The following is a 13,763-nucleotide window of genomic DNA, read 5'->3' on the forward strand; positions in this document are numbered from 1 at the left end:
CGTGGCCTCGTGCACCGGCGACTGCGCGACGTCGGAGCTGTGCCAGCTGCGGGCTGCTCGAAGCGAGAACAACTGTCAGACGATTGCGCCTGGGCTGCACTTCAACAAGAGGTCCGAGGTGGTAGATGAGCAGGAACATCCTGTGAACAGCGACGAATGCGGCCTGTCGGCGGGAATGAAGACGCTGAATTCATTGGCGATGAGGAAGGATTTGCTGGAGGAGTTGGCGAGCAGATATAATGCGTTGAAGGGAAGCGCTGCGTATTAAATGGCAAAGGCGTATATATGTACATATCTGTAGTAAGATTAAATCACTGTATGTGGAGGATTAAGATGGCTGTCTCTTGGCATATTGGTCCACCTGGTATAGACAAAGTCGTTGATGTTGTTACGTGCAGTTGTTGTATCAAAGCGAGATTGTTGAAGTCGGAGTCTAATAATGGAGGCCGCCAATTGAGGCGCGGATTGAAACGCCATCGTAGATTAGAAGAGTAAACAGCAATGCAGAAAGCTTGTACTTTGTAGGAATACCTAGGTAGATGTATGCTAGGATAAAGGATGCGGATCCATCTCAATTTTATTTCTTCATCATGCAACGGCTAGAGGCAAAGAGAAGCATTGACAGCGATGGACGCAGATTCGCGTCCGCTGTGGCTAAGTTTGTTTACAGTACACGGTTTTATTAGCAGCAGTAGCTTCAGTGGCCCCTTGGCGTCGCTGTCAGCTGCCTTTCAGGTGCAACAAGGTCTCGTACTCCGTATCTGACTGAGTCAACTGAACCTAATACCTGAATCTTAACTCTTCACCAATGGTTTTCCTGTCTTTGTCGCCCAGCCCTTGATTTGCACATGAGCCTTTGTCTATATCACGCTCGCATATGCTGGGACTGCGGCCAAAGCTCAAGGCGCGGCCTTCTCTGCTAGACCTGATTCGCGAAGGAGGCAGCACCAAAGGCGACAGTGACATCGATAACGACGACAGCAGCAACTCTGAAAGCGATTACGGCAGCGCATCCGCCCCTGGCTTGCAGTCCCTCGTGGACAGTACAGATACAGATACGGGTACTGGTGCTGCTGCTGTCGCTAGGCCTGGTACTTCTGGGAGCACTGCTGCCATCGCTTCGGGGGCCAGTTTTGTTGTTAGCGGCCCCAAAGCTCGAGCTGGTGGGACTGCTGGCGCTGCTCCAGGCGCTGCCAGCGCTACATCATCGCCTCCACCGGCGCCGAGCCCTGGCGCTCCTGCAACCATCAAGCTGCCGCTGCTGTTGCGAAACTCTCCACCTCCATCTCCTTCTCCATCGCCATCTCGCCCGTCTCAGTCGTCCTCTGTCCCCCCCGATCGAGAGCTCGACGACGCTCCTCCTCTTCAATCGCCCAAGATGCCTTCTGTATGCGCCCTCCCGCTCCCCCTTTGCTCGTCGTTTGCCGGCACACTCTATCAGCCTGGCACAGGCTGTAGCTGCAGCAGCTGTGGCGGGATCGAGACAAAACGACGAGGCTGATGCGAATGCCCCGCTACGTCAACCACTACGAAGCTGACTTGTATGGCGTCACAGAAAACCACAGAATCAGATGGCGATGCCATTCACTATGGTGAGAAAAAGCGTGATGAAATGGACATGTGTCCAGGAGAGGGTGCAGACTTTACTGACAAGCTTGCGCAGGCAAGATTTACTCCATCTCAGGGTCAGTCAAGCTCGAGATAGCCAGCAGCGGCCGGCATCATGAATATAGCTCCGTAGCTAACCCAGCCGCAGTCCCGTCATTGTCGCCGAAGACATGATTGGTGTTGCCATGTACGAATTGGTAAGACATCTTGCATTTGAGCCATGATTACAAAACATGCACTGACTGATTTATATAGGTCAGAGTTGGCCACGACAACCTCGTTGGTGAGGTTATTCGAATCAACGGCGACCAGGCCACCATCCAGGTCTACGAAGAAACTGGTATGGTGACATCTGAACTCCACTGCCCTTCCACATTCGAAAATCGAGACGATTGATACACACAAAGAAAGACACAATGATACTGACCAAGATCTCTTAGCCGGTGTCAAGGTTGGTGACCCCGTTGCTCGGACAGGTAAGCCCTTGTCCGTCGAGCTGGGCCCCGGCCTGCTCAACAGCATCTACGACGGTATCCAGCGACCTCTAGAGGCCATCTCCAAGATATCAAAGTCCATCTATATCCCTCGCGGCGTTGCTGTTCCTGCCCTTGACCGAGAAAAGAAGTGGGAGTTCACTCCTCAGCTCAAGGTTGGCGATCATGTTTCCGGTGGTGATGTTTGGGGTACGGTTTTCGAGAACTCTTTCCTGGCAGTTCACAAGATTTTGTTCTCTCCTCGCGCTCGAGGTGTCATCACCAAGATTGCCCCCAAGGGCGAATACACTGTTGTGGACAAGATTCTCGAGGTAGAGTTCGACGGCAAGAAGACGGAGTATCCCATGATGCAGAGCTGGCCCGTTCGAGTTCCCCGTCCCACGTCGGAGCGATTGACGGCCGACCAGCCGTTCGTTGTTGGACAACGAGTTCTTGACGCTCTCTTCCCCAGTGTCCAGGGCGGAACCGTTGCCATCCCAGGCGCTTTCGGCTGCGGCAAGACTGTCATCAGTCAGTCTGTGTCCAAGTTCTCCAACAGTGATATCATCGTCTATGTCGGATGCGGAGAGCGTGGAAACGAAATGGCTGAAGTCTTGAAAGATTTCCCCGAGCTTACCATTGAGGTTGATGGCCGCAAAGAGCCCATCATGAAGCGAACCTGTCTCATTGCCAACACCTCAAACATGCCCGTCGCCGCTCGTGAAGCTTCCATCTACACTGGTATCACTGTCGCCGAATACTTCCGTGACCAAGGTCTCAACGTCGCCATGATGGCTGATTCATCGTCTCGATGGGCCGAGGCCCTGCGTGAAATTTCTGGTCGTTTGGGTGAAATGCCTGCTGATCAGGGTTTCCCTGCCTATCTTGGTGCTAAGCTCGCTTCCTTCTACGAGCGAGCTGGCCGATCCAAGACCTTGGGATCACCCGAACGCAGCGGCAGTGTCAGCATTGTCGGTGCCGTCAGCCCTCCGGGTGGTGACTTTTCAGACCCTGTCACCACCTCAACTCTCAACATTGTCCAGGTCTTCTGGGGTTTGGACAAGAAGCTTGCTCAGCGAAAGCACTTCCCCTCCATCAACACGAGCGTCTCATACAGCAAGTACAACACGGCCTTGGACAAGTGGTACGAGCAGAACAACCCCGACTTTCCCAGACTGCGAGACCGCGTCAAGCAGCTCATTTCCGATTCGGACGAGTTGGATCAGGTTGTGCAGCTGGTCGGAAAGAGTGCTCTGTCCGACCCCGACAAAATCACTCTTGATCTCGCTGTTCTGATCAAGGAAGATTTCCTGCAGCAGAACGGTTACTCCGATTATGACCAGTTCTGCCCTCTCTGGAAGACGGAATGGATGATGAAGCTCATGGTTGGTTACTACGACGAGGCGCAAAAGGCCGTTACTCAGGGCCAGAGCTGGGCAAAGGTGCGCGAGTCAACAAGCGACCTGCAAGCTAAGCTGCGACAACTGAAGTTTGAGGTCCCCACCGATGGTGAAGACGTGATTGTCAAGAAGGTTTGTTCCTGCTATTCCTTGCCTACATTACAGAAAAGAATGCTCTCATCGCTAACACACTGTTTGCTATAGTACGAGGCTATCCAGCAGGAGATGCTGGACAAGTTTGCGTCCGTTGCTGACGAGTAAACGAGGCGGGTTTTATTCCATCTCAATCAAGTATCTGTAGAAGTGGTCGCGCGTGTATATGTACAGTGCAGCTGGAGGGCACTTAGAACAATGCTGCATCTCAAGGACGGGTAGAAGACGGCCAGACTTTCAAGGCGCCGCCTTATATTGTATCAGCTCAATGTCAAATGTCAATATTACTTTTCGTTAAAATCAAGAGCTGTTGCTCTACAAGCCTTAATCGAAATGCGTTTATCTCAACAAGAACTTTACATAGTATCGCATTTCCGAATACAGTGTGATAGACGTTGACTATGCCAATATATGCACTGTGTGAAAACCATACCCCGAACTTCCAGCTTATCAAGTGAAAAGACATGTATACGATCTCTTAAAAGTACGACAGCCCACATCAAGCATCCAAGCGGCGGCCAATTAATCTTAACTCTCTCTCTCTCTATTCATCGCTTCAAAGAAATGTCCGAGGACCTCCGTGATGAGGTAGAGGCTTTAAATTCCATCTACGGCGAGGGCTGTCTAATCCCCTCTGAGGATCAAGACGAGACCCCAGCACCCTCATCAGCAACATACATCTTACAACTACCAGGCGATGAGTCTTCGTCTTTGAGACTACAATTTCCGGCTTCGTATCCTGCTGAGCCACCAAGTGTGTTAGGGACACAACATAGTTCCGGAGGTAGAAAAGGCGCCGGCGCGAGAGACCTGGGCGTATTTAGGGAAGCTCTGGGGACGGTCTTCCAGCCAGGCAGCGTATGTCTATTCGACGCGGTAGAAGAATTCTCAAGAAGGATAGAGGAAGAGAAGGAGCAAGAAGAGTTGCTCCGGCAACAACAGGAAGAAGATGACGACGTTGACGGAGAAGGCCGGAATGCAGATCGCGGCGAAAGGACGGTTGACAACAACGCCGGCCAAGTGGATTTCGCAACCATGACGCCTCCGCCATGGACGCTCTCCGAAGTCGTCGTGGAGAATAAATCGACCTTTGTAGCCCACGTTGCGCGAGTTACATCCCCAGCAGAGGCGAAGCTCTTCCTGCAGCATCTCCTCTGGTCAGACAAGCGCATACGCTCCGCAACGCATAATATTACAGCGTGGCGGATCCGCGGCGCAGGCGGCGTGATTTATAATGACTGTGATGATGACGGGGAAGATGCGGCGGGGGGCAGATTGCTGCACTTGCTGCAGCTGATGGAGGTTTGGGATGCGATGGTTGTGGTGACGAGGTGGTATGGCGGGGTGAAGCTGGGGCCGAGAAGGTTTGCGTTGATTAATAGCGTGGCGAGGGACGGGCTTGTGAGGGCGGGGATGGGGGATGGGAAGGAGAGGGAGAAGAGGAAGGGGAAGTGAGAGATGAAGAGTGGTGGTTTTATATTGATTGGTGATGGTGGTGTTGAGAGCGAAGAGGAGGAGCGTTATATATCGTAGCATGTCTCGTAGATATTTGGCTAGAAGCGTTTATTGGAAAGAGTCTAAACAGTTGCGTTGAAACTTCGCTCTAGTCGCATTCAGTCAAAGATTTCAACAAACTTTCTTGTAATATATCAACCATATATAAACCAACCAGCAAAACAAATCAAGTAGGTATCTTCGAAATGGCACGCGCAGCCTATATTCAATTCAACGCCGAGCCACCCAAAAAGGAGGAGTCCTTTTCACCATTTTGTCTCATTCCCTCTCTCTTCATTAACAAACTTCTAACAAGACTCTTTTAAACCAGAATAAGGACAATAAAGAGGTAGCATCAACCAATATATACCGTCAATATCTCCTCCCTAGGTAGGAGTGCCGAAAAACATGAACCTGAAAAATAGTAAATATCAAGTGCCCTAGCAATATATATCCATGAAGCATATGTGTTTTTTTTTTCTCTTTTTTTCCGGTAGTTGATACGCATCTTGCGGTCATTTTGAAAGTAGTGGAGTCAGAATGCACATTGCTCGGATCGATTGCACTTCAGACAAGATGACGGTGCCGGCACGGGCAGTAGAGAGATAGGAAAGCTCTGAGCTCTCACTGGCATCAGCACCTTTGGCAATTCGCCCAGCAACACCACATACTATACCCGTGGACTTGGCAGGCAACTTTCTGAGATCAAGGAAGATTGGTATTAAACAGCCTCTGACATCGCCCATGAGCGAGTCGTCGAAAATAGGCAGCAAGGCTTTATCAAGCAGCAGAGACGGCGGATCATCTTGCGCAAGCGTGAGAGAGAGAAATCTCGGCTGAGACACAAGCGCAGATACGATGCACGTATAAAGCTTTGGATCAACATGTGTTATCCAAGAGCGACGATAGTCCGCCGAGCTTTTCCGGCTCAAGGACGGCCGGGTCGTATTATAAGCATTCATGAGCGGCGAAATTTCACGGCCGGAGCACTGGACAAGCTCGAGTCCCACCTCGACAATAGGCTTAACATTGTTTTTGAGGAGGAGGTCAAAGGTCCGTGCTTGAAGCTCGTCATAGTTGGAGGGTGGAGGGGTTCCAGGGGGCTGCTGAGGCAAATCGCCGTCAGACTTTCTGGGAGCATATGACGAGTTGACAAATGTGGAATGGTGGTCCCCTGAAAGCTCAAAGCCTTTGGCATCCAGCGCCAGCACAACTTCAAGCTTTTCTTTTGTAGGAACAAGAATGAAGTCGGAATAATATGTGGTGATGAAGAAGATGGGTATTCCCGCAAAGGCCAGGGGTGAACTAAGCTCCATAACACGACCACCAGGATCCAAGCCGGCAGTTGTCACCGCCAGGATCATGAAGGTATCTTCAGAGATGGACACGCTTTTGCTAACATGTTTCGGGAGAGCATTGAGCGCAGGCTCGAAGACGTTTTTGGCCCATGAGCTGTGGCAGACGACGGAGCACTCAATCGGAGTGACGCTAATGTTGAGGAAGGCGTGTTGGAAATCTGTCGTGAGACCCTTGAGCTCGTATTCTGTTGAATCTCGAGAAAAATTAAGGCTCTGTGTCTGGGGGAGGAGAATGCGAAGAATAGGTTGCAACAGAGCCGGATATATTTCGAGAGGTATGTGGATCAGCGTGTAAGTCCCGTCCTATCAGTGGAGATTTAATTAGCACCGATTGAAGAGTCAAAGCTGTATGATAAGGAAATTGTTTTTGTTAACCACGGAGGAAAAAAAGTAAATTGGGAAATTCATTAGAGACGGTCCAGTGTCATTAGGAAACGCAGCCACGAGAGAGTGGCTTGGCCAACTTACAAGGAACGAGACTTGAGTGTGAGTGTTCATCGCAGCTTCGATGCTGTCCCCTCGCAGAGGACAAAAGACTGACAAAGTAAATCCCAACAAAGATTAGGTGAAGCTGAAGGACACGAGGAATTATATAGAAGATGATTGTTGCCGTTGATCTCGCAATTGTCAAGATGGCGCAATAGCTGTCGTTATCGACGTCGGCTTCCCAGACCCGATATGTCGGCGAGCCAACGCCTAATCATAGGACCAAGCAGAGATTCCTAGCCTATGCCAAATTCCCCGAGAGTACACAATGTAGTAGAGTAATGTAAAGAGCTTCGCGGTATTAAAAACACAGAGAAAAAGACCATACAAGATGAAGAATTTGAAATAAAGAAGAGAGACTTGGAAAAAATATGAAGAAAGATAAAGTTTGTCACGATAACGAAGACCGAGGCCGGCGAGTCAGTCGGAGCGCCGCAAACCGGGAGGTGGAAGGCGCTGATAAGTGATAAGGCAAGGTTACGTGTGCTATAAACGGTATATGGAGCTGGCCTGGAGGCGTCACTGATAACGCTGGGTCAGTATCTCTCAGCGGGTAGCTAGCGGATACCCAGCCAAGAACACGACGCAGGCATCAATCGGAACTGTCTACGAGCAGGGAGAGAAGGGGCCCGAGCCGTCTATAAATACTATCGAGCCCAATCGACGGTGTACGAAGAGGAGGTGCAGCATCGGCAAATCCCCCTCCCCTACATAACGGCGCGTTTGTACTAGCGGGAGCGAATGAGCCATGAGGTGCGAACCCCGGTGGAATCTCTGCACGCAGCAAGAATCTAGACCTGGCGTCGAGACAGCAGGTTAAGGAGCAGATGCGCCAATACTAACTACTAATTACTACTCACGGCCACCAGGTTCGACATAGCGCCAGCAGAGCCCAGGCCCAAGACAAGAAAGACATCATCCAGCCGGGCTTAAACGCCACTCGAGCAGGGAACAGGCCAGGTCCCCCCACACAAGGCGAGGACCCTGGAACAGGCCTTGATCGCGGCAGCCCATTCGAGCATTTCCCAACGCAGCGGAGCGGGGAGCCGCTGGAAGCCCGGCAAGGTGCTGCGAAAATCTGGGGCGCAGGGGCAGGGTCCTGAAGCTCGGGATTCCTGTGCCAGTATGGAGTAAGGTAGGTAATGGATGTATCTACCAACACCCGTTGCCTCTGCCAGATTACAATACCGGTAGCTAAAGGACGCATCCATGTACGTGCAGATAAGTGTGTGCGTTACAAAGACACAGCATGCAGTGCTACGTCTGGGGGACAATGCCCTGGCACGCGGCCGCTCGATGCCTTTACTCCCTCTAAGCCTGCAGCGGGACAACGGCTCGACCCAACCCGGTGCGGAAGTTTGTGCCAGATGGGACACGGACGGCCGCAGAACGCACTGGTTCAAGCACGTCTACAAAGAGGAGGGGAGACGCAGAGGGCCGAGGGAGAGGCGCTGCAGTACAATCCAAGTCTGGTGGAGAAAGAGGCTGGCTTGGGGCGTCTAGGTGCGCGACAGCGTTTCTGGGTGAGCGTTGGAATAGACATGACATAGGTGGAGGGACGCTGTTGGCACCGCCTGGCCCATGGAACACGTCTGTTCGTCATGGGCTGCTCTGCAGAGGCGATCCGGGTATGGTGATGTGATGTCAATGCGGATGATGGTGGCACGGTCCAGGCCCGAGTGGTGAGCTTTTGCATGGCTGAAGGGGATGGCGCCGCTAACTCACATCCATAACGCAGGTTCAAGCGCGAGTGATGGACAGCTAATGCGCCGCCCGGAATTCAAACAGAAGCTGCCCAGGTCGACTGCTCCATGGGCTGCAGAGCCAAGACTCGGCCAACTGTCCTGTCAGGATCCAAAAACACCAGCTAGCCGCAACGGTCGAGCATCGTGACCGTGACAGTTGGGTGGGTGGGCGGAAAAGACGACCGACACGCCATGTCTTGGCATTGCAGCCTCTCTTCTCAAAGCCCATCCCTCCATTACTGCTGCAACGCCCAATCGCTTTTGATAACGTGCTGACCACTGCCCACAGTCTGATCCTTCTCTCCATGTTAAGGCTGACAAGTTGGTGTGATGATATATGCATTGATTGTTATGATTGCTAATGCCTACCTATCACTATTAGCACGCACTGCCGTATAAGCACCACCAACCAGACGGTCGGATTTCATTCGACTTCTGCCATCTCCAACCGTCCACGAGGCGCGCCACTAGCGTCACATTGTTTGAGGCTTGTAGCCGACAAGCAGGCTTTACATTAAGCACAGGCTGCTCGCTACTTTCTCCGTGGCAGAAGGCTGATGTCAGCCCTGCATGGCAGGTTGACTCGTCACCTTTTGTCTTGGTCCTTTGTCTCAGTTTACGGACCCCTCAGAGCACCATGGCCATGGCAAATCATGGCATTGTATGGCGATGAAGCGCCACAGCGCGTGTCTCGCCACATCCATATGATCCAGTCAATTCTTTTAATCTCCTGTTGTGGCTTCCTATTGGGTAAATTTTATGACAATCACATGGATAGAAAAATTTGCGTATTGACTTTACGCTTTGTGTAAAGCCGAGGGAAGTCAAACTTACAAAAGGCCTCTCTAGATTTCCATCATTTGGTGTTGTCCCACCAGGCTGTTGGCCCACGCCAAGTGCTCCACAGATCAGACCCTGGACTTAGTTCAAGAGCTGATTTACCAACCTCAAAAAGCCTTTTCAAATCAGCGAGCTTTATCATTAATCTCGTAGGAAAATATCGGATAGTTTGACTTGTGTCCTTCAACTTGGCATTTCAGTCATAGCTGTAAACGTTTAATTTTCCTTGACATCATAGCCATAACTTAGATCAGATGCTTTGCAAAGACTGGGGATCTGTTAACGGCGGGGGAGAGAGATATCTAGACTTTGTAATCTGCTCGAAAATGCCTCGGAAGCGATAACAGAACCATTCAAGAATCCAATCTCCTCACTGGGGCTCTAATAACAGACTGTGTAAATGCTACGCTATCAGACTCTTCAAAAACGGCTCATCTGCCACACCTTCTTCCTGCTGATAGTGAGATGCCGCTCAGCCATACTACACCCCATGAATCGGCATTTGATACTCCGTATATGTCTTCGTATATGATAATACCCCTCAATTGTATCCCCATGCTTCAAATAGGCATGTACTTGCATTTCTCTGCGACACTTCAATCTAATGACAGGTAAAGCACGCTACTCAGTATATTCCATCGGTTCATTCGTCATTGCTTCAAGCATGAAGTTGCATGATATTTCCAGCCCATCTCTCCCCCTTCCGTTGATTGCACTCTAACCATCTTCTGTCCTCCTCTTCTTGGCATCTCTCTATGACTGAGCACCATCACTTTTTTATCCCAACAACAACCAGATTCCGTGGACTCTCGCCATAGTCAAACACCGTCTCCACCCAGGCATCCTTGACAACGTCTTTGTGCTCCTTTAGGAACGTCCACCGATCCGCCACAATGAGCGATTCTACCACCGCCGCGCTCAGCGCCATCAGCGACCAGATGACGCAGACCTCCTTCTTGCGCGGCAGATACAGGGCCTCGTAAGTCTCAATCTCCTCGTCCGTGATGCCCGCCATCTTTTCGTTCATCACGTCGGCATATTGCTTGTACTCGGTGCTCGTGGTCAGCTTCTCCACCGCTCCCCGCACGTAGGCTTTGAATGACGCGTAGCAGCTCTTGCGGAGCGACCCGATGACCACGGGGTTGGTGCTCATGTTGAAAGGGGTCGCCTCTCTGTCTTTGTCGCCCTGGCTATCATCGTTATCATCGTGCCACACGCGGCTCACGACGCCGCGGTCGAGGAATATACGTTGTAAGACTGCGCGGAAAAAGTGTCGTGTGAAGAAGCCGTCGCTCTCGACCCGGGTCCAGTTCTGCGGTGCTTGGCAGGCCATCATGCGGGCTGTGATGTTGAGGCGGATGCCGTTGTCTTCGTAGGACGAGAACTGCTGGCTCATGGGGAAGCCCTGCGGATCTCGCTTTTCGGATTCGCGGACTATTCTTCCGTTAAGGGCCTGGAGGCTTGGGCGTAGATAGGCCTGCTTGTAGGTTGGAGGTCCTAGTTTTTCCGTCATGAGGTTGTAGCAGCAGCCGACGATTGCAACGGCGCGTATGTCCGGGTTCATGATGAGGGATCGAATTCCAAAGTGTGAGAGGTTGCCGCATGAGTGGATGGAAACAGCCATGAGGCTGAGGTTTTTCTCGGTCTCGCCATCGGGTTTTTTATGTTCGATACTCTCTATGACCTCTGAGAGATCTCCGCTGTCGAGTCTTCCTGAGATGTATTGAACGCCTCCTTTGCCCTCCTCAGCCACGTATTCGGCTTCTTGGACATTCATTGGCTGAAATTCAAAATTACCTGCCCCCTCAACCTCTTGTACCGCGGCTCGTATCGCATCCTGATCTTTTTGCTGCTCCGGTGTGAGAGTTTCCTGGGCTTTAACCCACATCTTCTTATTCCTCATCATCTTTGGTCGAATCGCCAGCTTAGACGTCAGGTCGTACACTTTGGCCGCCGTAACATTGTGATCTCTGCCTTCGACGGCGACGACATGCCTGTTGTAAGGCTCGCTGGCCAGTGCTCTGCCAAGATAATTCTGGCCGCTGCCAAAGTCCACAAAATGCGATATCTCGCTCCCAGTCTGCTTTGAAATATCCTCTGAGAGTGTGTCGACGTAGTCTGCAAAGTTTACAACCTCGTGGATCTTTTTAGGCTTCATTCCCACGGACACAGATCTTGGCAAGACGGGCAGCTTCTGCTGCCGCGGCGCAAATTCTCTCCTCAGCGAGAACCTTCTCAACGCTCTAGCATACTCAACCAGACTCTCCGGCGGTTCCTGGCCCTCTTCGAAACTGAGATTGTCCAAATCATCTCTCAGAAAGAGGTCAAGCAGCTTCATCGTATCATAGGATAACAGAAACTCTTTCCATTCTTCAGGTAGGGCCGAGTGAAAGATACCCGGGTCGGAGGTGAAGAAGTCGAGGATGTGAACGCCTCCGCAGAAAATTTGGAATATCTCCGTGTTCTGTACGAACTTCAAAAGAGCTTCGATGTACTCTTGCGGAGTGGAAAACTCCTCACTGCATGGTAGCGGCCGAGAGGGTATCATGGCTGTGTTGGTATTTTCCCTTTATGAGCAAAGCCTGCTTTACCCTGTAACGGAGTGGATACGGACCAAAAGTTCTGTTGTTATAGGAAAAAAAAAGAAAGTAAGAAGCGCCGTATATCTTCTATTCGTGAATTTCACCGTTGCAGGTCCCTGTGAAGCGGGATGTGTCGAGCGCTAAAGGCTAGAAGAGGAATTAGCTTGAGAAAAAAACGAAGTTGAAAATCGCCAGAATTTTCCTCACCAGGACAATTAGTTCAACCGGCAAGTATTCAAAAGAGGAAATAACTTCTAATTGTGTCGCTTCTTTATTTTCCATAAAACGAACGACAGTCATATACTCATAGTACTTCGCTTGTGTTTCGAATACAATTAGGCCTTTTAAAACCTGTAAATGATAACTGGTTCCCTCATCTCAACTCATTCCAAGCATACTACTAGTAATTTGTGGACGCTGTCCCCCTTTCGGTGTCCTCACCGGAACCGTCGCGGTACGTACCGCCTCACCTTGGGGCCACACCTTGTTTCGCCGTCGCAAGATTCCCTGCAACGTCATCCTTCATACCTTGAGCTTGTTGTTACATCTGCTTCCAACTTTGAGCTTGGGTTTAATTGCGAGTTTCTCTCTTTGTCTTTCTCTTTTGCCATTTACTCCTGCGCTTCTCTTAAATTTCAATCACTTTACGCTATTCATTACAATCCAGCGCATACGCGAATATCGAGCTCATGCATCTTGATCCACCATCCGCCACAGCAGGATGATGTCCTCAACAAACGAGGAGGATCCCTTCCTCCAAGTCCAACAGTACGCCGATCCCCTCAAACTTCAATCAATCTACACTTTCTAACAGTAAAATCACCCCTTCGCAGAGATGTCCTCAGCCAAATCTCGTCCATCCGGCCGCTCTTCGCCTCATACCTACGCATCCGCTCCCTCGCTTCCTCACACACCTCCCCAGAACTGACATCCGCACGCACCGAGCTCGAAGCAGCCTTGTCTTCCCTCGCAGAAGATCTCGCCGACCTCGTGGCCTCTGTTCAAGCCATCGAGTCCAACCCCTCCCAGTTCGGCATTTCCGACCATGAGGCCTCTCGCCGGAAGCGTCTCGTCCAGGAAGTCGGCGCCGAGATCCAGGACATGCGCGAGGAGCTCAACAAGAACATCGCCAGCGCAGCAGGTGGTGGAGGCGGCGATTTGCCGGACCCGAGCTCCTTTGCGATCGGCGACGGCGACGGCGGCGATGCATACACTGAGTTTGAGCAACAACAGCAAATGGAGATTATGCAGGAGCAAGACAGACATCTTGACGGCGTGTTTCATACGGTTGGTAACCTGCGTCGTCAGGCGGACGATATGGGTCGAGAGTTAGAGGAGCAAAACGAGATGCTAGAGGTGGTAGATGACTTAGCGGATCGGGTAGGCAACCGACTGCAGACTGGTATGGCCAAACTGCAGTATGTAATGCGCAAGAATGAAGATCGGCTGAGCAGCTGTTGTATCGGAGTTTTGATATTTGTATTGATACTATTGCTGGTTCTTTTATTGATCTTGTAATAGAAAGAGGGGGGGGGGGGGGGGGGGGGTTTTTTTTTTTTTTTTTTCTTTTTTCATCCCGGGGTTTTTTTTTCTGGGGGAGGAATTAAAAAAGGGAAAAAAGGTT

General features: G+C 51.0%; 6 protein-coding genes across 6 annotated transcripts; 4 read left to right on the forward strand and 2 right to left on the reverse strand.

Annotated features, from left to right (window-relative positions):
• Positions 1–877: 877 nt before the first annotated feature.
• Positions 878–3,742, forward strand: TGAM01_v204369 (V-type proton ATPase catalytic subunit A; the record flags this gene model as incomplete). Its single annotated transcript, XM_018808285.1, has 7 exons — positions 878–1,387; positions 1,556–1,592; positions 1,664–1,685; positions 1,757–1,805; positions 1,864–1,948; positions 2,049–3,613; positions 3,686–3,742. 7 exons carry the CDS (start codon positions 878–880, stop codon positions 3,740–3,742), a joined length of 2,325 nt encoding a protein of 774 aa, XP_018658556.1.
• A 456-nt stretch (positions 3,743–4,198) lies between these two features.
• Positions 4,199–5,013, forward strand: TGAM01_v204370 (hypothetical protein; the record flags this gene model as incomplete). The annotated part of the gene is made up of 2 exons (XM_024549411.1): positions 4,199–4,874; positions 4,928–5,013. 2 exons carry the CDS (start codon positions 4,199–4,201, stop codon positions 5,011–5,013), a joined length of 762 nt encoding a protein of 253 aa, XP_024405875.1.
• A 630-nt stretch (positions 5,014–5,643) lies between these two features.
• Positions 5,644–6,984, reverse strand: TGAM01_v204371 (hypothetical protein; the record flags this gene model as incomplete). The annotated part of the gene is made up of 2 exons (XM_018808286.1): positions 5,644–6,789; positions 6,955–6,984. 2 exons carry the CDS (start codon positions 6,982–6,984, stop codon positions 5,644–5,646), a joined length of 1,176 nt encoding a protein of 391 aa, XP_018658557.1.
• A 1,075-nt stretch (positions 6,985–8,059) lies between these two features.
• TGAM01_v204372 (hypothetical protein) lies at positions 8,060–8,475 on the forward strand (the record flags this gene model as incomplete). The annotated part of the gene is made up of 2 exons (XM_024549412.1): positions 8,060–8,107; positions 8,194–8,475. Coding segments are annotated over 2 exons (330 nt in total), but the record flags the coding sequence as incomplete, so codon positions are not given.
• A 1,851-nt stretch (positions 8,476–10,326) lies between these two features.
• Positions 10,327–12,105, reverse strand: TGAM01_v204373 (hypothetical protein; the record flags this gene model as incomplete). Its single annotated transcript, XM_018808287.1, has 1 exon — positions 10,327–12,105. One exon carries the CDS (start codon positions 12,103–12,105, stop codon positions 10,327–10,329), a length of 1,779 nt encoding a protein of 592 aa, XP_018658558.1.
• Positions 12,106–12,860: 755 nt separating this feature from the next.
• On the forward strand, positions 12,861–13,657 carry TGAM01_v204374 (hypothetical protein; the record flags this gene model as incomplete). Its single annotated transcript, XM_018808288.1, has 2 exons — positions 12,861–12,907; positions 12,973–13,657. The coding sequence occupies 2 exons, from the start codon at positions 12,861–12,863 to the stop codon at positions 13,655–13,657; spliced, it is 732 nt and encodes a 243-aa protein (XP_018658559.1).
• Positions 13,658–13,763: the final 106 nt, after the last annotated feature.

Source organism: Trichoderma gamsii (genome assembly GCF_001481775.2).
Source record: "Trichoderma gamsii strain T6085 chromosome Unknown Scaffold_12.2, whole genome shotgun sequence".
Lineage (NCBI taxonomy): Eukaryota > Fungi > Ascomycota > Sordariomycetes > Hypocreales > Hypocreaceae > Trichoderma > Trichoderma gamsii.